This window comes from Thamnophis sirtalis, unplaced genomic scaffold (assembly GCF_051295495.1).
Source record: "Thamnophis sirtalis isolate CommonGarterSnake01/CBP01778 unplaced genomic scaffold, rThaSir2_p1.2 scaffold_15, whole genome shotgun sequence".
NCBI classification, from domain to species: Eukaryota; Metazoa; Chordata; class Lepidosauria; order Squamata; family Natricidae; genus Thamnophis; species Thamnophis sirtalis.
This window is the reverse complement of record NW_028261395.1, coordinates 46,217,962-46,242,043: the sequence shown is the minus strand read 5'-3', so window position 1 is coordinate 46,242,043 and position 24,082 is coordinate 46,217,962. Positions and strand designations below refer to the sequence as shown.

Sequence of the window (24,082 nt, the reverse complement as noted above, 5' to 3'; positions counted from 1 at the left end):
AAGAAATATAAATATATAAATAAATATAAATAAATCAATAACTGTAAATCAATCCAATGACCAGTGTCCTGGGGGGGGATGTTGCATGTGATTCTCCCCTTTTGCTACTTTTGGACAAGCAAAGTCCAGGGAGGGGTGGGAAGCCCGCTTCACTTAACAACCGTGTGACTCATTTTAACGACTGCCCTGATTTCACTTAACAGCCCCGGCTCTTAATTAAAACGGGGTTCGAACTCACTGAACCAAAATATCTCGCTTGGAAATGTTTGGGCTCAGTCGTGCCGATAAGTAAGTGAAGGCCTAACTTTACTCTTACTCTTATCTTACTCTTAGGAGTACCTAAGCGCTCCAGTTCTACTTGCTTGCCTTTTTGGCATTTGGTTAATGTGTTCACTTTTTCTAGAAAATTGAACAAACTCAAAAGTTTTGCAAGTGGGGGGGGATTCCCCACGCGCTCGGGCGCGCGCGCGCGCACACGCCCGACCCGACGACCAACCCCACCCCGCGGGGAGGGGTTTGCACAGCCCGCCCCCGCCCCACCCCGCAAAAATCCCCGAAGCTACGACTTCTCTTCCTCCTCCTCCTCCGCCTGGTTCTGCCAAAAGCGACCTCCGCCGTCATGTGAGTTCCCTCCCGGGGGGGGTGTCTTGGGGAGGGGGGATGCTTTGGGAAGAGGGGAGGGGGCGCTCCTGCAGGCTTCCCCCCCCTCTTTTTTTTTGCAAGTCCGGGAGCCAAAAGTTCCCTTGCAAACTCTCTTTTGCAACCGGGCGCCCGCCGCCTCTCCTTTCCTTGCCCCCCCACCACCCCAAAAAAGCCCCTCGAGGGGTCTCAGGGGGTGGGAGGGGGCGAAGGGAAGCGGAGTTAGAAGGGGCCTGGGGCGGGGGGGGGACGCTAGGCAGACCCGTGGCCGGAGGGGGAAGGCCGAAATTTGCGGCCCTTTTGAGTCTAAACTTTTGAGCCCATTTCTTGACTTTTAATGCGGAGCCAAAACTTCCTATCCAAGTCGGTTTGACTCCGGATCTGTTGCAACTACGTATTTATTTTATGTGTGTGTGTGTGTGTTTCTGACTTGCAACTTGGTTGCAACTAGTTGCAAAGAGAGAGGAAAAAAAACAAACACCGCGGGCGATGCCCGTTTCCGGGACAGGCGGAGCTCGCACCAGAGTCCCGGGCTTAAGGGCCCGGCCTTCCCCTGGGGGTGGGACGGAGAGCCCTCGGACGCTTTGTGGGGCGGGAGGGTCGTGGGGGGGACTCGGGGTGTCTGCTGAGCGTTGTTTTATCCCCGTGGGTAGCTCTACTAGGGGGTTTCCCCCCCCCCTTGGCAAACTAGGATGGCCTGCAGGCTGGAATTGGGCTTTCAGTCAGAATAGGGCTGGGAGGGAACCCTGGAGGTCTTCTAGTCCACCCCTTGCTCAAGCAGGAGACCCTAGACCTTTTCAATCAACCAATCGGAATAGACCTGGAAGGAACCTTAGAGGTCTTCTAATCTTAGTCAAGTGGGGACTTTAAACCATTTCAATCAATCAAGAAGAGAGTTGGAAGGGACCTTGGCGGTCTTCTAGTCCACCCCTAATCAAGCAAGACACCCTATGTCATATGTCAATCAATCAAGAAGAGAGCTGGAAGGGACCTTGGAGATCTTCTAGTCCACCCCTAATCAAGCAAGACACCCTATGTCATATATCAATCAATCAGGAAGAGAGCTGGAAGGGAACTTGGAGGTCTTCTAGTCCACCCCTAATCAAGCAAGACACCCTATGTCATATATCAATCAGGAAGAGAGCTGGAAGGGACCTTGGAGGTCTTCTAGTCCACCCCTAATCAAGCAAGACACCCTATATCATATGTCAATCAATCAAGAAGAGACTTTAAACCATTTCAATCAATCAGGAAGAGAGTTGGAAGGGACCTTGGAGGTCTTCTAGTCAATAGCAGTAGACTTATATACCGCTTCATAGGGCTTTCAGCCCTCTCTAAGCGGTTTACAGAGAGTCAGCATATTGCCCCCAACAATCTGGGTCCTCATTTTACCCACCTCGGAAGGATGGAAGGCTGAGTCAACCCTGAGCCGGTGAGATTTGAACCGCTGAACTGCTGATCTAGCAGTAGCCTGCAGTGCTGCATTTAACCACTGCGCCACCTCGGCTCCAACCCTAATCAAGCAAGACACCCTATATCATATTTCAATCAATCAAGAAGAGACTTTAAACCATTTCAATCAATCAGGAAGAGAGTTGGAAGGGACCTTGGAGGTCTTCTAGTCCAACCCCTTGCTCAAGCAAGAGATCTCATAGCGTCTCAGAAAAATGATTATCCAGTGTCTCCTTGAAGGCCTCCAGTAATGGAGCACCCAAAACTCCTGGTGGCAAGCTGTTCCACTGATTAATTGTTCTCACTGTCAGGAAATTTCTCCTTAGTTCTAGGTTGCTTCTCTCCTGGATTAGTTTCCACCCGTTGCTTCTTGTTCTGCCCTCAGGTGCCTTGGAGAATAGCTTGACTCCCTCTTCTTTGGGGCAACCCCTGAGATATTGGAAGACTCCTATCATGTCTCCCGTAATCCTTCTTTTCATTAAACTAGACATACCCAGTTCCTGCAACCGTTCTTCCTATGTTTTAGCCTCCAGGCCTTTAATTATCTTAGACTTTTCCCAAAGTCTCAACATCATTTTTTGTGAACTGGATGCAGTATTCCAGGTGTGGCCTTACTAAAGAGTTACAAAGAGCTAGTAACAGCCCCCCCCCTCGCCTGCCCGCCTGGGTTCCTTGGGGCCCCAACAGGAAGCAGTTGCTGGAGCGAAGCAGCCACCCCCAGGAGAAAGAGTTGGCAAAACAGTTCAAATTGGATCTGACCGAGAAGGAGGCTCAGCAGAAGCACCTCACTGAGGACTAGAAGCACAGGTTGTTTTAAGCAGAGGGAAGACCTGGGGGAGTGCAAGGCCAGGTCCCGGTGCCTGGAGGCTCAGCGGGCTGAGATGGTCAGCTGGATCCAGGCCGTGATGCCGTCCCACTGGAACGAGGCCCTCCGGCTCTTCGCCACCAGCGGCTCTTCCCTCCAGCCTTCCTCCAAAGCCCCCCACCAGGAGGCCGAAGCAGACCCCAAGTTGGAATTTCTGCCCCCCCTCCGACCCCCACAAAAAGACCCCAAAGGTGGAGACTCAAGCATTCACTACACGTATCCGTCCCCTGATTGAGTGCAATATAAAAAAAATGCAAATAACTTTTTCTGCGGGCCACCAAAACTTTCTCATGGACCAATAGTTGGTGACCGCCGGACTAGATGACCGCCAAGGTCCCTTCCAACCCTGTTAAGCTGCATCTGTAAATGTCGCGTTGTTGGATTAAGGGCCCCTTGTTCGAGTCCCACAAGAGCCGAGGTGGCGCAGTGGTTAAATGCAGCACTGCAGGCTACTTCAACTGACTGCAGTTCAGCAGTTCGGCTGTTCAAATCCCACTAGGCTCAAGGTTGACTCAGCCTCCCATCCTTCCGAGGTGGGTAAAATGAGGACCCGGATTGTTGTTGGGGGCGATATGCTGACTCTGTAAACCGCTTAGAGAGGGCTGAAAGCCCTATGAAGCGCTATATAAGTCTAACTATTGCTATAAGATATTTTTGGATCCTCAGCCTGTCTTCTGGGGTGTTGGCTGTTCCTGCCAGCTTAGTGTCATCTGCAAATTTGACGAGTTTCCCTTCCATTTCCTCGTCTGAGTCATTGATGAAGATATTGAAGAGAACTGGGCCTAAGGCAGAACCTTGTGGTGCCCATGACTGAAACTGCATTTTATTGGGGGGGTCTAGAAGCAGGAAGCCATCCCAGGATTTTAGCCTGCCAGATCCGAATGATCTTGTTGTGTGAATGGATGTTGGTAACCCAGATGAGCTCCCCAGTGTTTATAAAGGGTTGTCTTGCAGTAACCCGGCTTGTCTCTTTTCGTGCAGGTCAGCTGATCCTGTACCGAGCTCTGCCTCCGGCAGCAACCGACGTCTCCAGCAGACTCAGAACCAAGTTGATGAGGTAGGTATGGCCAGGTTCTTCAGAACCAGGATGGTGGGTGGACTGGGTGGGTGAGGCTGCAGCACCTTGTGGTGGCAACGAGTTGATGATCTTCCTGAAGAGTCCATCGCTCTTGAAGGGTCCAACCAGTTGAGGGCTTCTTGAAGGGTCCATTAGTGGAAGGACCCAGCCATTAGTGTAAGAACTCAACTAGTTAAGGCTTCTTGAAGGGCCCATCAATTGAAGGACCCACCTAGCTGAGGGCTTCTTGAAGGGTCCATTAGTGGAAGGACACAACCAGTTGAGGGCTCCTTGAAGGGTCCATTAATGGAAGGGTCCAACCAGTTGAGGACTTCTTGAAGGGTCCATTAGTGGAAGGACCCAGCCATTAGTGGAAGAACTCAACTAGTTAAGGCTTCTTGAAGGGGCCCATCAGTGGAAGGGCCCAACCAGTTGAGGGCTTCTTGAAGGGTCCATTAGTGGAAGGACACAACCAGTTGAGGACTTCTTGAAGGGTCCATTAGTGGAAGGATCCAGCCATTAGTGGAAGAACTCAACTAGTTAAGGCTTCTTGAAGGGTCCATTAGTGGAAGGACCCAGCCCTTAGTAGAAGGACCCAACCAGTTGAGGGCTTCTTGAAGGGTCCATTAGTGGAAGGACCCAGCCATTAGTGGAAGGACACAACCAGTTGAGGGCTTCTTGAAGGGTCCATTAGTGGAAGGACCCAGCCATTAGTGGAAGGACAAAACCAGTTGAGGGCTTCTTGAAGGGTCCATTAGTGGAAGGATCCAGCCATTAGTGAAGAAATCAACTAGTTGAGGGCTTCTTGAAGGGTCCATTAGTGGAAGGGTCCAACCATTTGAGGACATCTTGAAGGGTCCAACCAGTTGAGGGCTTCTTGAAGGGTCCATTAGTGGAAGGGTCCAACCATTTGAGGACATCTTGAAGGGTCCAACCAGTTGAGGGCTTCTTGAAGGGTCCATTAGTGGAAGGGTCCAACCATTTGAGGACATCTTGAAGGGTCCAACCAGTTGAGGGCTTCTTGAAGAATCCGTCAATGGAATGGCCCAACCGTTGAGTTCTAGTCCAACCCCCTGCTCATGCTGGAGAGCCTAGACCATTTCAATCAATCCCATCAGAATAGAGCTGGAAGGGACCTTGGAGGTCTCCTTGTCCAACTGTCCCAATTCCAGCAGGAGACCCGAGACCATTTCAATTCATTCATGCGAAATCCTCCAGTCATGGAGCCACCCACAACTCCTGGTTGGCAAGCCCTTCCACTGGTCAATTGTCCTCACCGTCCGGAAGTTTCTCCTTAGTTCCAGGTTGCGTCTCTCCTGGGTGAGTTTCCATCCGTTTTTTCCTAGTCCTTGTTTTGTTTTCCCTTAGGACAAAGTTAAGGCTGATTCAAAAAAAAAGCCAACACCCATCTCCTACTTGAGGAGGTGGGGTTGGTCTGGAAGACCTCCGTGGGCCCTTCCAGCCTTACGATCCTGTGTTCTTTTGTAAACCAGGTGGTGGATATCATGAGGGTCAACGTGGACAAGGTTTTGGAGAGGGACCAGAAGCTCTCGGAGCTGGACGATCGGGCTGACGCCTTGCAAGCCGGAGCTGCTCAGTTTGAGACGAACGCAGCCAAACTGAAGAGGAAATACTGGTGGAAGAATTGTAAGGTAAGTAAGGGACCTCCTGGGCTGAAGGCCAGAAGGTGGTGAGAAGGTAGTCAGCGTTCGGGCCTCAAGAGGACCACCCTTCCTTCTTCCTGCTTCGACGGTCCATTTTTTGTGGATTCAGGCTCTTGTTTCAAGAGGGGCGCATTGGGACTCCGCTAATTGGAGATGAAGACAAGTGGGTTGGACTAGAAGACCTTCAAAGGTCCCTTCCAACTCTGTTATTCCATTTCTAATTCAAATTCTGATTTGCATTGTTTCTAATCTGTTCTGTTCTCTTCTGCATTTTTCTGCATTCTGTTCTATTCTTCGTTCCTCCTCTGTTCTGTTCTATTCTGCAATTATCCTATTCTCTATTCTGTTCTCTATTATTTCTAATCTTATTATTTCTGCATTCTATTCTATTCTGCATTTTTCTATTAATTCATCTATTATTCTGTTTTGTTCTACTCTAATCTGTTCTATATTCAATTTTATGCTATTCTGTATTCTACTCTATATTTTTCTGTATTCTATTCTTCTATTTTCTATTCTATTCTGTATTCTATTTGCTATTCTCCATTCTCTATTTTTTTATTTTTTATTTTCTATTTTTTATTCTGAATTCTATTTTCTATTTTATTTTGTATGCTTCTGTATCTACTCTATTCTGTATTCTATTCTATTTTCTATTCTCTATTTTTTTTCTATTTTGTATTCTCTTCTCTTCTGTATTCCCTTCTGTATTCTCTTCTGTATTCTCCATTCTCTATTTTTTATTTTCTATTTTCTATTCTGTATTCTATTTTATTTTGTATGCTTCTGTTCTGTATCTATTCTATTCTATTCTGTATTCTATTCTATTGTCTATTCTCTATTTTTTCTATTTTGTATTCTCTTCTCTTCTGTATTCTCTTCTGTATTCTATTCTCTATTCTCCATTCTCTATTTTTTATTTTCTATTTTCTATTCTGTATTCTATTTTATTTTGTATGCTTCTGTTCTGTATCTATTCTATTCTATTCTGTATTCTATTCTATTGTCTATTCTCTATTTTTTCTATTTTGTATTCTCTTCTCTTCTGTATTCTCTTCTGTATTCTATTCTCTATTCTCCATTCTCTATTTTTTATTTTCTATTTTCTATTCTGTATTCTATTTTATTTTGTATGCTTCTGTTCTGTATCTATTCTATTCTATTCTGTATTCTATTCTATTGTCTATTCTCTATTTTTTCTATTTTGTATTCTCTTCTCTTCTGTATTCTATTCTGTATTCTATTCTCTATTCTCCATTCTCTATTTTTTATTTTCTATTTTCTATTCTGTATTCTATTTTATTTTGTATGCTTCTGTTCTGTATCTATTCTATTCTATTCTGTATTCTATTCTATTTTCTATTCTCTATTTTTTTTCTATTTTGTATTCTCTTCTCTTCTGTATTCTCTTCTGTATTCTATTCTCTATTCTCCATTCTCTATTTTTTATTTTCTATTTTCTATTCTATTTTATTTTGCATGCTTCTGTTCTGTATCTACTCTATTCTATTCTGTATTTTATTCTATTTTCTATTCTCTATTTTTTTTCTATTTTGTTTTCTCCTCTTCTCTTCTGTATTCTATTTTCTATTCTATGTTGTATTCTTCTCTTCTGTATCTACTCTATTCTATTCATCAGATTATTTTTCTTCCTTTTTTGCAGATGTGGGCCATACTGATTGCAGTGGTAGTAGTCCTTCTCATCATTATCATTCGTAAGTATCTCAAATGGGTATGAAGCCCCCTGGCCAGAAGTAGAGGTGGTCCTCACTTAGCAACTGCCTCGTTTAGCAACTGTTCACAATAGTTACAAAAAAGCACCGTGGTGAACATTTTCAGAATAGTTGCAGCTCTTATTTATCATCCCCATTATTTAAAAAGGAATTAATTGTATGTATACAGATATTAAATTTAATTTTAAAGAATAATTTTTAAAAGCAATGGAACACTATTGTTTTTGCTTTCCTTTCCTTTTTCCTTTTTCTTTTTTTTTGCAGTTCCAAATTGTCTGTATAGATGTATTAAATTTAATTTTAGAAAATTGTTTTTAAAAGCAATCGTACAATGCTGCTTTTGCTAATCTTTCATTCGTTCCTTCTTTCTTTCTTTCGTTCTTTCTTTTGTTCTTTCTTTCTTTTTTCTTCTTTGCAGTTCCAAATTGTCTGTATAGATGTATTAAATTTAATTTTAGAAAATTGTTTTTAAAAGCAATCGTACAATGCTGCTTTTGCTAATCTTTCTCTCGTTCGTTCTTTCTTTCTTTCTTTCTTTCGTTCTTTCTTTCGTTCTTTCTTTTTTTCTTTCTTCTTTGCAGTTCCAAATTGTATGTATACATGTATTAAATTTAATTTTAGAAAATGGTTTTTAAAAGCAATCGTACAATGCTGCTTTTGCTAATCTTTCGTTCGTTTGTTCTTTCTTTCGTTCTTTCTTTCGTTCTTTCTTTTTCTTTTTTGCAGTTCCTAATTGTATGTATAGTTGTATTAAATTTAATTTTAGAAAATTGTTCTTAAAAGCAATCATACAATGCTGCTTTTGCTAATCTTTCGTTCTTTCTTTCTTTCTTTCTTTCCAGTTCCAAATTGTATGTATAGATGTATTAAATTTAATTTTAGAAAATTGTTTTTAAAAGCAATCGTACAATGCTGCTTTTGCTAATCTATCTATCTATCTATCTTTCTTTCTTTCTTTCTTTCTTTCTCTTTCTTTCTTTCCAGTTCCAAATTGTATGTATAGATGTATTAAATTTAATTTTAGAAAATTGTTTTTAAAAGCAATCGTACAATGCTGCTTTTGCTAATCTTTCGTTCTTTCTTTCTTTCTTTCTTTTTTTCTTTCTTCTTTACAGTTCCAAATTGTATGTATAGATGTATTAAATTTGATTTTAGAAAATTGTTTTTAAAAGCAATCGTACACTACTACTTTTGCTAATCTTTCTTTCTTTCTTTCTTTCTTTTTTTCTTTCTTCTTTACAGTTCCAAATTGTATGTATAGATGTATTAAATTTGATTTTAGAAAATTGTTTTTAAAAACAATCGTACAATGCTGCTTTTGCTAATCTTTCTTTCTTTCTTTCTTTCTTTCTTTCTTTCTTTCTTTCTTTCTTTCTTTCTTTCTTTCTTTCTTTCTTTCTTTCTTTCCAGTTCCAAATTGTATGTATAGATGTATTAAATTTAATTTTAGAAAATGGTTTTTAAAAACAATTATATGCTATTGTTTTTGCTAATCTTCCTTTCCTTTCTTTCTTCCTTCTTTGCAGTCTGGAGTGTGTACGGGTGACCCCCCGCAAAAGATTAAAATCCTGTTTCAACCTCCGAATTCTTCCATTTGACCTGCTCTGTTGCCAAGCTTTCCTAAAGGTGCACAAATCATTTATTCTGGACTGCTGTGTTGATAACTCTTTGTAGTTTGAGTGACAGACAGCTCAGAAGTATCCAAGCTGCCGGAGAAAAACCATGCCACCTTGATCATGTGCTAAAATTTGCTATTTGTTGGATAAATCCATATTATTCCTCCACCCGTTTAGACTATTAGAAATGGTGAATCAGTTCATACTTCCTAAAATTAATCAATTTTTTAAAAAGAAAAACCACAGTTGTGACATAGAAAACCACCGTGCCTTCGTCAAATCACCACAATTTATGGAGGGGAGCAGGCCGTAAGGTGCGAACACTACTATTTTTTAAGGTTCTTGCAAAAAAAAGGTTTGCACGCTCGGGGCACTTCAAATAACCACCGAAAAGTATTTTGGATGCAAACCTTAGTTGTGTGTGTGTGTGTGTGTGTGTCGTCATGAGTGCAGCTTTAGCGCCTCGTTGGAACCTGAACCGAACCGCCAGTTGTGCAAATGCAGCAATTGTGATTCTCTTCCCCCCCCCCCCCCCCAAACACAATTGCAAGCCAAAAAAATTTAAAAAATCACAATGGCTTTTCGGAAGAATTTAGATTCTTTTTGTTGCTATAATTTGCACTGCTAATTTAGCCGTTCTGTTAATGAGGCTTATTTTTCTATAAAGTCTCTTAGTGACACACTCATTTCTGTCGGTTTAGCACCCCCACAAAAAAGCCACAAAGAACAGCCGATCCCCATGAATTATTTGAACTGCCTCACCGCATTATTTTTCTACTTGCCTATGAAAACCTGGTTATATTTCTGGTCCCCAAAAGTCCCCAGTAACTTTTGTATAGCTTGAAAACGCCTATAAATTGTCTTCCCTGCATGGGGAATTTACTCGTTAAATGTCATTTCGCCTACCCAGTTCCTAACTTAACCACAACTTGAAGGGCTTATTGCTTTTCTGCTACTAACAAGCAATCTTGGTTATGATTAGCCAGGCAGAAAGGCTGTCAGTAGCCCGTTGAGTCAAAAGGCTGGACTTTTTATTGTAGCTATTTAATAATAAAGAGTGTTTGTCCATCCCAATTTGGCGTTTTGCAATTCTTGAGGGGGGGTGGGGTGGGTGGGGGCGTTGTCCTTGCAGGAGTCATCTGAAGAAAAGAGAGGTAGAAAACATTGCACGAACTAGCAAGGGCTGGGAGGGGGTGGGGAATCCCTATGGACTGCTAGTCCTCAAGCAATCAGAATAGAGCTGGAAGGGACCTTGGAGGTCTTCTAGTCCAACCCTCTGCTCAAGCAGGAGACCCTAGGCCATTTCAATCAATCAGAACAGAGCTGGAAGGGACCTTGGAGGTCTTCTAGTCCAACCCTCCTCTATACCATATCAATCAATCAATCAATCAGATTAGAGCTGGAAGGGACCTTGGAGGTCTTCTAGACCAACCTCCTGCTCAAGCAGGAGATCCTAGACCATTTCAATCAATCAATCAGAATAGAGCTGGAAGGGATCTTGGAGGTCTTCTAGACCAACCTGTTCCTGCTCGGGCAGGAGATCCTAGATCATTTCAAACGATCTGAATAAAGGGATATTTAAGAAGAGGACTTGGGCAACCTCTTGTCTGAAATGGTCGAAGTTCCCCTGAGTGTATCAGGGGGTTGGACTAGAAGACCTCCGAGGTCCCCTCCAGCTCTTATTCGACTCTGAAACCTTGACAAGACTCTTTCTGTCTTCTACGGGGAAACCGACCCAACGAAGAGGGGTGGATGGATGCAGGGGGCTCTCCAAGGCCAGCCCCCAACCCACTGAAACCGAGGAGAATGGCAAGCCCCCTTCTACCTTCCGAGCTGAGAGTCCTACCAGCAACTCTTAACACACCCTCCAAGGGTCATTTTCGGCCCCTTCGCTCAGTGTCCTTGAGATACGTCACAATAAGGGGCCTCCTGATGAGATTAGACGAAGCCATTAAGCCATGACTCACTCGTTCGATCCGATGGGGGAGACTGCATCAGTTAGCTCTCTTCCCTTTGGCCGAAGGACGGCGATCGGCTGCTTTTAACGTCGTCAGGGAAGGTTCTCGAACTGTGTAGGGGCCCTCAAGAGGGGATGGGGAGTCCCTCTGTACGGGACCCCCCAGAAGGGAGATGAGGGGGGCCAACCTTTGGCAAAAGGGGGAGGGGGGTCAGCTGGTATCGGCATATTTGCTGGGTGACACTGCTGCTTAAGGGGTTTTCAGCTCAAGAAGGAAAGTTTGGGGTAGCCATTAAGACATCGGACTAGTAACCAGGTGAGTTCTAGTTCTGCCTTAGGCGTCAAAGCAGTCTGGGAGACTTTGGACCAATCACCAGGAGACAGTGAATTCTAGTCCCACCTTTGGCATGAAAGCTGATTAGGGTTCTTTGGGCCAATCGCCAGGAGAAAGAGAGTTCTAGTCCAGATTTAGGTATGAAAGCTGGTTGGGTGACGGCCAATCGCCAGGAGAAAGAGAATTCTAGTTCAGCCTTGGGCATGAAAGCTGGGTGGGTGATTTTTGGTCAATCACCAGGAGAGTGAGTTCTAGTTCAACCTTAGGCATGAATGCTGGTTGGGTGACTGGGCCAATCACCAGGAGAAAGAGAGTTCTAGTCCACACTTAGGCATGAAAGCCAGGTGGGTGACTTTGGGCCAATTGCTAGGAGACAGTGAGTTCTAGTCCCACCTTACGCAGGAAAGCTGGCTGGGTGACTTCGAGCTAATAGCCAAGAAATGGGGAGTCCTAGTCCTGCCTTAGGCATGAAAGCTGATTGGGTGACTTTGGGCCAATCACCAGGAGATAGAGAGTTCTAGTTCTACCTTAGGCATGAAAGGCCAGTCACTCTCTCTCAGTCTAATCCACTTTCAACCAGTAGATGGCAGTGTGTATAGGTTTATCTTTTCTCTGAATAAAAGATTGCTGTGTCCTTGGGGCAGTTAAGCAGAAAAACACATGTTGACTGTTTTGTACGGCTATATACAGAATTTCTAACAGATTTATGAAATCCCATGCAAGTAACAGAGGTGTTTTTGCCATCTTCAGCTTTATTTTCATCACGTGTGCGTTTCCAGAAATGATATGCAGAAATCTAGTCTATTGCTTGATCACATCATAAATTATAGGGCAAGGGACTGGAAGCAAGTGGATTCCAAGCGGATCACACACAATATTTCCAGAAGCATTGCGAGAGATTCCTACGTTTCTTGTACTGCTTCCTGGTAGATTCCCATAAACGTCTTAACAGCAGATTTCCAACGGGTGCCTGCAAGTGGGGCGGGAAAAAAACCAGACATTTTTCGACTTACGACCCCAAAATTTATGTCGCTAAGTGAGACATTTGTGAAGTGAGGTTTTCGGCCCAGATTTCGCGATTTTTCTTGCCACGTTTGTGAAGGGGATCCCTGCCGTCGTCAAATTAGCAACCCCGTCGCTAAGTGAACCTGGCTTCCCCCATTGACCTCGCTAGCCAGACGGTCGCAAAAGGGGATCGTGTAATAACCCCAGGGGGACACCGCGACCGTCGTAAATACAAGCCTGGTGCCAAACATTTGAACTTTGATGGCGTGACCCTGGGGAGTTGCTTCCCCCCCCCCATCCCCCAGTACCGTGGTAACTTCGGTCACAGAGTGAAATTGTTGTAAGCCAAGGACGGTCATTAAAAGTGACCTGTTGTATCTGAAGGACTATCTGTACAAACAGCCTGTGAGTTCCAAGCTGTTGAAATGATACTTTTGCACAGCTGAAATCTTTTCCCCGAAGCGGAAGGATTTATTTTCCTGAGAGCAGGAAGGAAATTCTAATTTGGCCTATTGTTTCTCCCATGGAGGAAGAGAAATCCTACCCCCGCCCCCAAAATAAATAAGCAGGGGCTGGAAAACGCATTGTTTTCTCTCTCAGGAGCTTTTCCCCCACCCCATTCCAATTATCTCCGCTTCTCTTGAATTAAGTCTTTTTCCAAAGAAAAAATAATTGGACTTGACACTAAGCACTGAAAATCTTCAGAGGCATAAAAAGGACCAAAATACCATTCCAGATCTAATTTATCTCCACCCACACCAGAGGTGGGTTCCTACCAGTTCGCACCCCTATTCGGTAGAACCGGTTCGTCAAATCTACCGAACCGGTTAGAAGAGGTTCCACCAGTGGACCCGGAAAGCAGGCCACACCTACAGAAGAGGTTCCAAAATTTTTTGAAACCCACCACTGACACACACACACACACACACACACACACACACACACAGACTGACTGACTGACTGACTGACTGATACAGAGAGAGAGAGAAAGAGAAAGAAAGGAAGAAATAAATAAAAAAAGAAAAAAGAAAGAAAAAGAGTGAGAGAGAGATGAAAGAAAAAAAGAAAAAAGGGACAGAGACAAAAGGAAGGAGAGAGAGAGAGAGAGAAAGAAAGGAAGGAAGAAAGAAAGAAAGAAAGAAAGAAAGAAAGAAAGAAAAAAGAAAGAAAAAGAGTGAGAGAGAGATGAAAGAAAAAAAAAGAAAAAAGGGACAGAGAGACAAAAGGAAGGAAAGAGAGAGAGAGAAAGAAAGGAAGGAAGGAAGAAATAAAAAAAAAGAAAAAAGAAAGAAAAAGAGTGAGAGAGAGATGAAAGAAAAAAGAAAAAAGGGACAGAGACACAAAAGGAAGGAAAGAGAGAGAAAGAAAGAAAGGAAGGAAGAAATAAATAAAAAAAGAAAAAAGAAAGAAAAAGAGTGAGAGAGAGATGAAAGAAAAAAAAGAAAAAAGGGACAGAGAGACAAAAGGAAGGAAGGGGAGAGAGAGAAAGGAAGGAAGGAAGGAAGAAATAAATAAATAAAAAAGGAAAAAAGAAAGAAAAAGTGAGAGAGAGATGAAAGAAAAAAAGAAAAAAGCGACAGAGAGACAAAAGGAAGGAAGGGGAGAGAGAGAAAGAAAGGAAGGAAGGAAGAAATAAATAAATAAATAAATAAGAAAGAAAAAGAGTGAGAGAGAGATGAAAGAAAAAAAGAAAACAGGGACAGAGAGACAAAAGGAAGGAAAGAGAGAGAGAGAGAGAAAGAAAGAAAGGAAGTAAGAAATAAATAAATAAAAAAAGGAAAAAGAAAGAAAAAGAGTGAGAGATGAAAGAAAAAAAAGAAAAAAAGGGACAGAGACAAAAGGAAGGAAAGAGAGAGAGAGAAAGAAAGAAAGAAAGGAACAAATAAAGAAAGAAAGAAAGAAAGAAAAAAGAAAGAAAAGAGTGAGAGAGAGATGAAAGAAAAAAAGAAAAAAGGGACAGAGACACAAAAGGAAGGAAAGAGAGAGAAAGAAAGAAAGAAAAGAAAGGAAGGAAGGAAGAAAGAAAGAAAGAAAGAAAGAAAGAAAGAAAGAAAGAAAGAAAGAACATGGCCGGCAAGCCACTCCCACTAGGTCACATGGCTGGCAAGCCACTCCCACAAAGGAGGCCACACCCACAGAGTAGGTTCCAAAAAATTTTGAAACCCACCACTGACCCCCACACGCTTACCTCTTCAACATATTCCCTGGCACTGGAGCTTGGGGGGCCAAAACCTGCAATGAAAACAAAACTATTCAGAATATTTGGACTCCAACTGGACAAATATGAGCCAGCCACGTAAGGCAGCCGCCAAAAAATGCTAATACGATCCTCGGTGGGGGGGGGGCACAAACAAGAGGCATAGACTCAAAATCAGGTGAAGAGTTCGTACAGCTTTGTAAAGCCTTAAAAAGGCCACACCTGTACTCCTGCATCCGGTTTTGGTCACCCCGCTACGAAAAAGGCGTTGAGACTTTGGGAAAAAATGCACAGAAAAATAACTAGGATGATTAAAGGCCTGGAGGCTAAAACATAAGAAGAACGGTTGCAGGAATTGAGTTTGGGCTAGTCTAGAGGGGGGGGGGGCAATAGCAATAGCAGTTAGACTTATATACCGCTTCATAGGGCTGTCAGCCCTCTCTAAGCGGTTTACAGAGTCAGCATATATTTCCCCCACAGTCCGGGTCCTCATTTCACCCACCTCGGAAGGATGGGAGGCTGAGCCAACCTTGAGCCGGTGAGATTTGAACAGCCGAACTGCAGAACTGCAGTCAGCTGAAGTAGCCTGCAATGCTGCATTTAGCCACTGCGCCACCTTGGCTCTTACATGATAGCAGTCTTCAAGTATTTGAGGGGCTGGCCCAAAGAAGAAGGGTCAATTTATTCTCCAAAGCACCAGGACAAGAAGCAACGGATGGAAACTAATCCAGGAGAGAAGCAACCTGAAATTAAGGAGAAACTTCCTAACAGTGAGGACAATTAATCAGTGGAACAGCTGGCCACCAGAAGTTGTGGGTACTAGCTCCATCACTGGAGGTTTTTAAGGAAAGACTGGACCGCCATTTCTCTGAAATGGTCCAGCGTCTCCTGCTTGAGGTGGGGTGGACTAGAAGACCTCCAAGGTGACTTCTGGTTCTACGTTGATTGGTTTTCTATTGGACACAGAGAACCTGCTTGGTTAATTGTCCTCGTGGTGTGGAAGTTTCTCCCTTATTCCAGGTTTCTTCTGTCCTTGAAACACAATCTTCAAAAAAAGACGACGGAGCTTTATAAAGCTTTTTGGGGTATGGAGAAAAGAAAGCGTTTGACGGGGTAAGATGGCATGATTATTCAAGGGGGGAAAAATGCCGTCTCACCTGCTATGCTTGGAATGTCTATCGTAGTTCCTGGTCTCCTGGTCAAGGTTTGCTGGAAGGGTCTTCTGTTGGCCAAAGTCTCCAAATTTAGCTTGGCATCTTCGTTGTTGACTGTGGATGGAGAATAAGATCAGGAAGAAACAAGGCGTTTTGTCTTTCATGAATGATAAGATATAGCAATAATAGCAGTAGACTTATATACCGCTTCATAGGGCTTTCAGCCCTCTCTAAGCGGTTTACAGAGAGTCAGCATATTGCCCCCAACAATCTGGGTCCTCATTTTACCCACCTCGGAAGGATGGAAGGCTGAGTCAACCCTGAGCCGGTGGGATTTGAACCGCTGAACTGCTGATCTAGCAGTAGCCTGCAGTGCTGCATTTAACCACTGCACCACCTCGGCTCTTTGTATTAAACGAGATTAAAAAGAATTGACGGAAGAATGGCCTACTCCTTTTGCCTTGGATCGTTTACGCTCTACAGCTATTCCTGGTGGCTACCCTCCTTCTTGCTCATCAGAAGAGATGCTATCTCTAACCACTAGACCTCTTTCCCCCCAATGCTCCTTAGGATAGGACAAGAAGGTTCCAACCCCAAATGAAGGAGAAATTCCCAACAGTGAGAACAACGGGTGGCATTCCACCAGGAGTTCTATGGGTGCTCCATCACTGGAGGTCTTCAAGAAGAGACTGGACAGGCACTTGTCTGAAATGGTCTAGGGTCTCCTGCTTGAGCAGGGGGGTTGGACTAGAAGACCTCCAAGGCCCCTTCAAAACTCGGTTATTCTGTCATCCCAGATCAATTAACCAATGGAATGGCTTGTCTCCAGAAGTTGTGGGTGCTTCATCACTGGAGGTCTTCAAGAAGAGTCTGGACAGGCACTTGTCTGAAATGGTCTACAGCCTCCTGCTTGAGCAGAGGGTTGGACTAGAAGACATCTAAGGTCCCTTCCAACTGTATTATTCTGTATTTCTTTAAGGGTCTCCTGCTTGAGCAGGGGGTTGGACTAGAAGACCTCCAAGGTCCCTTCCAACTGCGTTATTCTGTATCTCTTTAAAGGTCTCCTGCTTGAGCAGTGGGTTGGACTAGAAGACCTTTAAGGTTCCTTCCAGCTCTATTCTGGATTGATTGGCTGGGTCTCCTGCTTGAGCAGGGGGTTAGACTAGAAGATCTCTAAGGTCCTTTCCCACTGTATTATTCTGTATTTCTTTAAGAGTCTCCTGCTTGAGTAGGGGGTTGGACTAGAAGACCTCCAAGGTCCCTTCCAACTGCGTTATTCTGTATCTCTTTAAAGATCTCCTGTTTGAGCAGGGGGTTGGACTAGAAGACCTCTAAGGTTCCTTCCAGCTCTACTCTGGATTGATTGGTTGGGTCTCCTGCTTGAGCAGGGGGTTAGACTAGAAGACCTCCAAGGTCCCTTCCAATTATGTTATTCTGTATCTCTTTAAGGGTCTCCTGTTTGAGCAGGGGGCTGGACTAGAAGACCTCCAAGGTCCCTCCCAAGTGCATTATTCTGCATTTCTTTAAGGGTCTCCTGCTTGAACAGGGGGCTGGACTAGAAGACCTCCAAGGTCCCTTTCAACTCTCTTATTCTGCCCTCAGAATAAGAACTTCTTTCTTTTTCAAGGTCAATAATTTGTGCAGGCTACGAGTGGGCTCCCTCAGATATCTTCACCTCACCTCTCAGATACATCTGTGCTGGTCGTTCCCGACTCTAGGGGGCGGTGCTCATCTCCCTTTCAAAGCCGAAGAGCCAGCACTGTCCGAAGACGTCTCCGTGGTCATGTGGCCGGCATGACTCAACTCCCGAAGGCGCATCAAACGCTGTTCCCTTCCCACCAAAATTGGTGGTCCCTATTTTTCTACTTGCATTTTTGACAGGCTTTCGAACGGCTAGGTTGGCAGAAGCTGGGACAAGTCACGGGGGCTCCCTCCGTTACGCGGCGCTGGGGATTCGAACCGCCGAACGGCCGACCTTTCTGATCGACAAGCTCAGTGTCTTAGCCCCTGAGCCGCCAGGTCCCTTCCAACCTTGGCTATCTCACCTTGAACCTTTACCAATCCTAAGCTAAGGGGGGTGGGCACACCTACTCACAGCTGGATTCTTACCACTTTTTATATACAGGGAATTCCTCAATGTACCACCACAAATTGAGCTTCAAGTTTTCTGAGACAAGCCGTGGCTTTTAATGACATTTCAGCTGAAGCTGACTGACATTTTGCTTCGTAATATCTCTGGTTCCCCCCCCCCCCTCGCAAACCATGTGGAGTTGCAACTGCAAACTTGCACCACCGGAGGGAGTCCTTTCTGTTAGGTTTAGCCCAATTTGTGACACCAGATCTGGATTAAGCAGAATAGAGCTGGAAGGGACCATGGAGGTCTTCTAGTCCAACCCCCTGCTCAAGAAGGAGACCCTGGACCATTTCAATCAATCGGAGCTGGAAGGGACCTTGGAGGTCTTCTATTCCAACCCCCCCTGCTTAAGCAAGGGACCCTCAACCATTTCAATCAATCAGAATAGAGCTGGAAGGGACCTTGGAGGTCTTCTAGTCCAACCCTCCCTGCTCAAGCAGGAGTCCCTGGACCATTTCAATCAATCGGAGCTGGAAGGGATCTTGGAGGTCTTCTAGTCCAACCCCCTGCTCAAGCGGGAGACCCTGGACCATTTCAATCAATCAGAGCTGGAAAGGACCTTGGAGGTCTTCTATTCCAACCCCCTCTGCTTAAGCAAGGAGCCCTCAACCGTTTCAATCAATCAGAATAGAGCTGGAAGGGACCTTGGAGGTCTTCTAGTCCAACCCCCCCCTGCTTAAGTAGGAGACCCTAGACCATTTCAGACTTCCCAATCTTTTATTAAAACCCTCCAGGGTTGCAGCATCCACAACCTCTGGTGGCCAGCTGTTCCCCTGGTTCATCGTCCTCACTGTTAGGAAGTTCCTCCTTAGTCCCAGGTTCCTTCTCTCCTCGATTAGTTTCCATCCATTCTTTCTTATCCCGTCTTCAGTTGCTTTGAATAAATAATTTGACCCCCCCTCTTCTTTGGGGCAGCCCCTCCAGTACTGGAAAGCTGCTATCACATCCCCCCCCCCCGCCCCTAGTCCTTTTCTCTAAACTGGCCAAATCAAAAATCCTGCAACTGTTCTACCTCTGTTTTAGCCTCCAGGCCTTCAATCATCCTAGTTTCTCTTCTCTGCACTTTGGTTCCTAAAAACAGCCCAATGGTTAGCCATTTTCTGCCAATTTTCAGTCTCCTTCACCCCTGCAGCTGGATTTTAACATGAGGTCTTCTCCTTATTTTGGACTCTTTCTGCCAGTTTGCAAAAGATAAAGTCCTTTGGGACTTTCTGGCGCAATGATCCTCAGCTCCCACCAAATGCATGCTCCTTCTGCTACAATCCCACATCCTTAACTCCTGGAAGAATCCCAAGAATAAATCCCTTCTTACCTTGAGACCAAGCAGATAGTTCTCCGCTTGTCCTGGGAATGGACCACAGCCGTCCAAGGAAGGTGAAGAGCAAAAGGAAGGACCAGTTCAGCTTCCCCATTGTTTCCCCCTCGGCTAAACTTTGGTGTGGAATTCCCTTGCTGCCTGTCGTCTATCTCCAGAGTGTTTTTCTCCCCCCCTGTGGGCTTTATATCTTGTAGACCACCTGTGACCTCATCACGCCCCTGGTCTCAGCCCCACCCAAAATTCTCCAACGAACGTATCTATCGTCCGTTTGGGTGCTGAGGTCATCTTTCCAAGTGGCTTCGTAGACCATAAATCGAACTGTCTCCGTGCTTGATGGGGAAAGCGAACGCGATGGAGAAGGGGAGGAGGAGGAGGAGGGTGGAGAGAGAGAGAGAGAGAGAGAGAGAGAGAGAGAGAGAGAGAGAGAGAGAGAGAGAGAGAGAGAGAATCGAAAAGGAAAGAAAAAAAACCAACTTTATAAATTGGGCATAAAAATCAGAGAGTACCTTCTTCGGAGCGATAAATCACCAGCTAATGAAAACATCGGACGTCATTTGGAATGGGCCGGGAGTTTTTGAAACGGATGATTTATGGATCTGGGGGAGCTTGACGCACGTCATCCAAGCGAGATGGCATGGGCTGGCGCTGGAGATGGATGAGGGAAGATGCCCCTGTTGCGTTTCAGGGGGGCCCGTGCCAAAAAGAGGACGATGAGCAGGGAATTAAACAGCCGTGCCGAAAGAAAATTGAGGTTGACGTAGCTATGGGGTTGCAGGAATGACCAAGTTGACCCCCCTCCACCCCGTCCCGTAAATGGGACCTTGACCCTGTGTCAGGCCTGCAGCCATATTCCTTTTTGGATTTTTGGTCTGCCATGCTGTCCATTATTCCACTATGTTGTTTTTATTGTAGGGAAAATGGGGGATTCTACGGAGTTAGATGATAGGTAGCCATAACAACATTCTTTCTAGAAAGTCAAGGTCATCCTTTGTCTTTGCACCTCTGCACCTGACCGGAACTGGATGGGTGGAAGCTGCCAGCATGGCAGTGGGAGATTGGACCATGGGATGGATTTGTGAGTGTTGGGGGGGGCAAGATCTTGAACTTCCAACCGGGTGGGGAAAACCGGGAAGCTTTCAGATTTCGGGTTTTCCCAGATGTGCCAACGTGGCTCTCTTAATAAATTGGGGACTTTGAGCAATACTTTTGCCTTGGACTCTGATTTAATTTTGGATGTTGTTTGGAACCCTGACACCCTGAAGGTTAAACACCAGTTTAAAAGGGAATGATGGGACATGGGATCAAAAAGGACTAATGTCCCAGCTTTTTCTCAGATATGGAGCACTGTAGAAGAAATCATGGCCTTCACTGGAGGCTAAAACATTTGAAGAACGGTTTCAGGATTTGGGTATGGCCACTCTAGAGAAAAGAAGGACTAGGGGGGACATGATAGCAGCCTTCCAGTATTTGTGGGGCTGCCCCAAAGAAGAGGGGGGGGGGTCAATTTATTTTCCAAAGCACCTGGAGGCAGGACGAGAAGCAACGGATTGGAAACCAACCAAGGAGGGAAGCAACCTAGAACTAAGGAGGAATTTTCTGACAGTGAGGACAATTCATCAGTGGATTGACTGGCCTCCAAAAATTGTGGGTAGCTCCATCGCTGGAGGTTTTCAAGAAGAGACTGGACCAGCCGCTTGTCTGGAATGGTGTTGAGTCTCCCCCTTGAGCAAGGGTTGGACTAGAAGACCTCCAAAATCCCTCCCACCTTTATTCCGGTGGATTGACTTTTGTTGAAGTAGAAGAAAACCATTTGTCTGGAATGGTATAAGGTCTCCTGCTCAAGCAGAGGGTAGACTAGAAGACCTTCAAGGTCCCTTCCAACCCTGTTGTTCTATGTTCTGTGACGGGCCTTCAAAATATCACAGGACCAGTCTAGCCTAGTCTGGAAGGGACCTTGAAGATCTTCTAGTCCAACCCTCTACTCAAGCAGGAGGCCCTCGAGCCATTTCAATCAATCAACCAGAATAGAGCTGGAAGGGACCTTGGAGGTCTTCTAGTCCAATCCTCTGCTCAAGTAGGAGGCCCTCAACCATTTCAATCAATCAGTCAATCAATCAATCATAATAGAGCTTAAAGGGACCTTGGAGGTCTTCTAGTCCAACCCTCTATTCAAGCAAGAGGCTCTTGATCATTTCAATCAATCAGTTAATCAATCAATCAATCAGAATAGAGCTGGAAGGGACCTTGGAGGTCTTCTAGTCCAACCCCCTGCTCAAGCAGGAGGCCCTAGACCATATCAATCAATCAATCAATCAATCAATCAATCAATCAGAATAGAGCTGGAAGGGACCTTGGAGAACTTCTAGTCCAACTCTCTACTCAAGCAAGAGGCCCTCGATCATTTCAATCAATCAGTCAATCAGTCAATCAGAATAGAGCTGGAAGGGACCTTGGAGGTCTTCTAGTCCAATCCCCTGCTCAAACAGGAGACCCTAGGCCATTTCTATCTCTATCTATCTATCTATCTATCTATCTATCTATCTATCTATCTATCATCTATCTATCTATCTATCTATCTATCTATCTATCTATCTATCATCTATCTATCTATCTATCTATCTATCTATCTATCTATTTATCTATCATCTATCTATCTATCAGAATAGAGCTGGAAGGGACCTTGGAGATCTTCTAGTCCAACCCTCTACTCAAGCAAGAGGCCCTCGATCATTTCAATCAATCAGTCAATCAATCCATCAGAATAGAGCTGGAAGGGACCTTGGAGGTCTTCTAGTCCAACCCCCTGCTCAAGCAGGAGATACTACATCAATCAATCAATCCATCCATCAATTGATCAGAATAGTGCTGGAAGGGGCCTTGGAGGTCTCCTAGTCCAACCCCCTGCTCAAGCAGGAGATACTATATCAATCAATCAATCAGAATAGAGCTGGAAGGGATCTTGGAGGTCTTCTAGTCCAACCCCCTGCTCAGGCAGGAGACCCCAGGCCATTCCAGACAAGTGCCTGTCCAGTCTTTCCTTAAAAGCCTCCAGTGATGGGGCGCCCACAACTCCTAGTGATCAGCAGTTCCACTGGTTAATTGTCCTCACCGTTCAGAGGTTTCTCCTTAATTCAAGCTTGCTTCTCTCCTTGATTGGTTTCCATCCCCCGTTTTCTAGAAGAAGGTGACTCCATCAACCGACCAACGAACCTGGCCAGAAGTTGGATGCAGCCAATTTCTCTCCAACCCACGATCCACTTTGAAGCCCTTCTAAGCTTGGAGGCCATGCCAAGATGTTGGATGGGTAAGCCGTTTTGCTCCTGCTGAGCTCCATGGCTGGGAAAGCAGAAAATGCCCAGCCTCTGAAAGGGGAAATTATCCTCGAAGTGATATTGTTAGAATCCCTCGTGGTTCCCGACCCAGAAAAAAAATATATATAAAAAATAAAAATCGATGCTGGGAAGTTTTCTAAAATTATCTTCAGCTTTTATTAAATCTAAAAACGAACGAGTTACGGGTATCTTCAGCGTCCCATCTGCCCAGAAGTTGGCAGGAATAGAAATGCCGATTTTTTTTATTATTATCACAGCTGGCTTTTTCTATTTTTCAATAATGGAGGATGAGCAAAACGTTGATTTTTCTGCGGAGTTTTTCATCGCGGGATCTGCTGTATAACCCCACCGAGGCAATAGTTTTTTGGGGGCTGGGGGTGTGGAGTTCAAAAGCTAGCTGTGGCTTCTCCGAGTTTAAAAAATAAAAATAAACTCCTCGGGAAAGTCTATATAATCTGAAGCACACAGGCTGTGAAATGTTTATTCTGGTTTCTCTCCGATTTTTGAAAAGTTTTTCGTGGACAGTTCACAAATTGCAACCTTTCTTTCTTTCTTTCTTTCTTTCTTTCTTTCTTTCTTTCTTTCTTTCTTTCTTTCTTTTCTTTCCTTCTGTCTTCTTTCTTTTATACATTTTTCTTTAACATATATATGTATTTAATAGATAGTATATTGTCTGGGTCATTTTACATATAGATAATAATAGTAATAATAATAATATTCTTTACTGTTATATAATAGTATTCTTCCAGCTTCTAATTTCTACCTTCATCATCTAACCACTGATGAAGGTAAAGGTTCCCCTTGCACATCTGTGCTTGTTGTTCCCGACTCTAGGGAGCGCTGCTCATCTCCTTCCAAAGCTTAAGAGCCAGCGCTGTCCGAAGATGTCTCCGTGGTCATGTGGCCGGCGTGACTCAACTCCCGAAGCCGCACGGAACGCTGTTCCCTTCCCGCCAAAGGTGGTTCCTATTTTTCTACTTGCATTTTTCACGTGCTTTTGAACTGCTCGGTTGGCAGAAGCTGGGACAAGTCATGGGAGCTCACTCCATTACGCGGCGCTGGGGATTCGAACCGCCGAACTGCCGACCTTTCTGATCGACAAGCCCAGCGTCTTAGCCACTGAGCCACCCTTAACCATTGATGAAACAAATCCCAATTTTTTTTAAAAAATAATAATTCTGCCTTCTTTTATCTTTAGCATTAACCTATCCATTTCCATACAATCTATTTATTTTCATTATATTTTCATTATGAAGGAGCGTCCCTCATTTTTCCAGCGTTGCGCAAATACAATTCTCCCTGCTGTCAAAAGATGTAATATTAAATATACATTCCGTTTATTATATTTTTCTGGCAAAACGCCTAACAAGAGAATATATTTCCGGCTTTAAATGTATATGTTGCTTTACCATTCTCTTCATTTATTGGTTCCTCGGTGTGATAATGGGACATTTGAATTTTGATTCTTGAAGCCACTAAATAGGGAGAACGGTGGCAGGAAGTGAGTTTGGCCAGCCTAGAGAAAAGGACGCCTGGGGGGGGGGGGGGGGGACACGATAGCAGTCTTCCAGCATTTGATGGGCTGCCACAAAGAGGAAGGGGACAATTTATTCTCCAAAGCACCA

The 24,082-nt window shown here is 44.6% G+C and overlaps 2 protein-coding genes across 2 annotated transcripts; one reads left to right on the top strand and one right to left on the bottom strand.

Annotated features, from left to right (window-relative positions):
• Positions 1–519: 519 nt before the first annotated feature.
• On the top strand, positions 520–10,100 carry VAMP3 (vesicle associated membrane protein 3). Its single transcript, XM_087702206.1, has 5 exons — positions 520–621; positions 3,938–4,013; positions 5,507–5,665; positions 7,341–7,392; positions 8,937–10,100. Coding segments are annotated over exons 1-5 (309 nt in total). The 5' UTR covers positions 520–619; the 3' UTR covers positions 8,957–10,100.
• Positions 10,101–12,182: 2,082 nt separating this feature from the next.
• LOC148042613 (urotensin-2-like) lies at positions 12,183–19,435 on the bottom strand. Its single transcript, XM_087702459.1, is given in 4 exon segments — positions 12,183–12,287; positions 14,511–14,554; positions 15,677–15,830; positions 19,379–19,435. Coding segments are annotated over 4 exon segments (360 nt in total).
• Between the last annotated feature and the right edge of the window lie 4,647 nt (positions 19,436–24,082).

What these genes read in the sequence shown, in the direction of transcription:
- VAMP3 (XM_087702206.1), top strand. An exon ending in CTCAGAACCAAGTTGATGAG is followed by an intron (nt 4,014 to 5,506) that starts GTAGGTATGGCC and finishes TTTGTAAACCAG; the next exon opens with GTGGTGGATATCATGAGGGT. An exon ending in CCTTCTCATCATTATCATTC is followed by an intron (nt 7,393 to 8,936) that starts GTAAGTATCTCA and finishes CCTTCTTTGCAG; the next exon opens with TCTGGAGTGTGTACGGGTGA.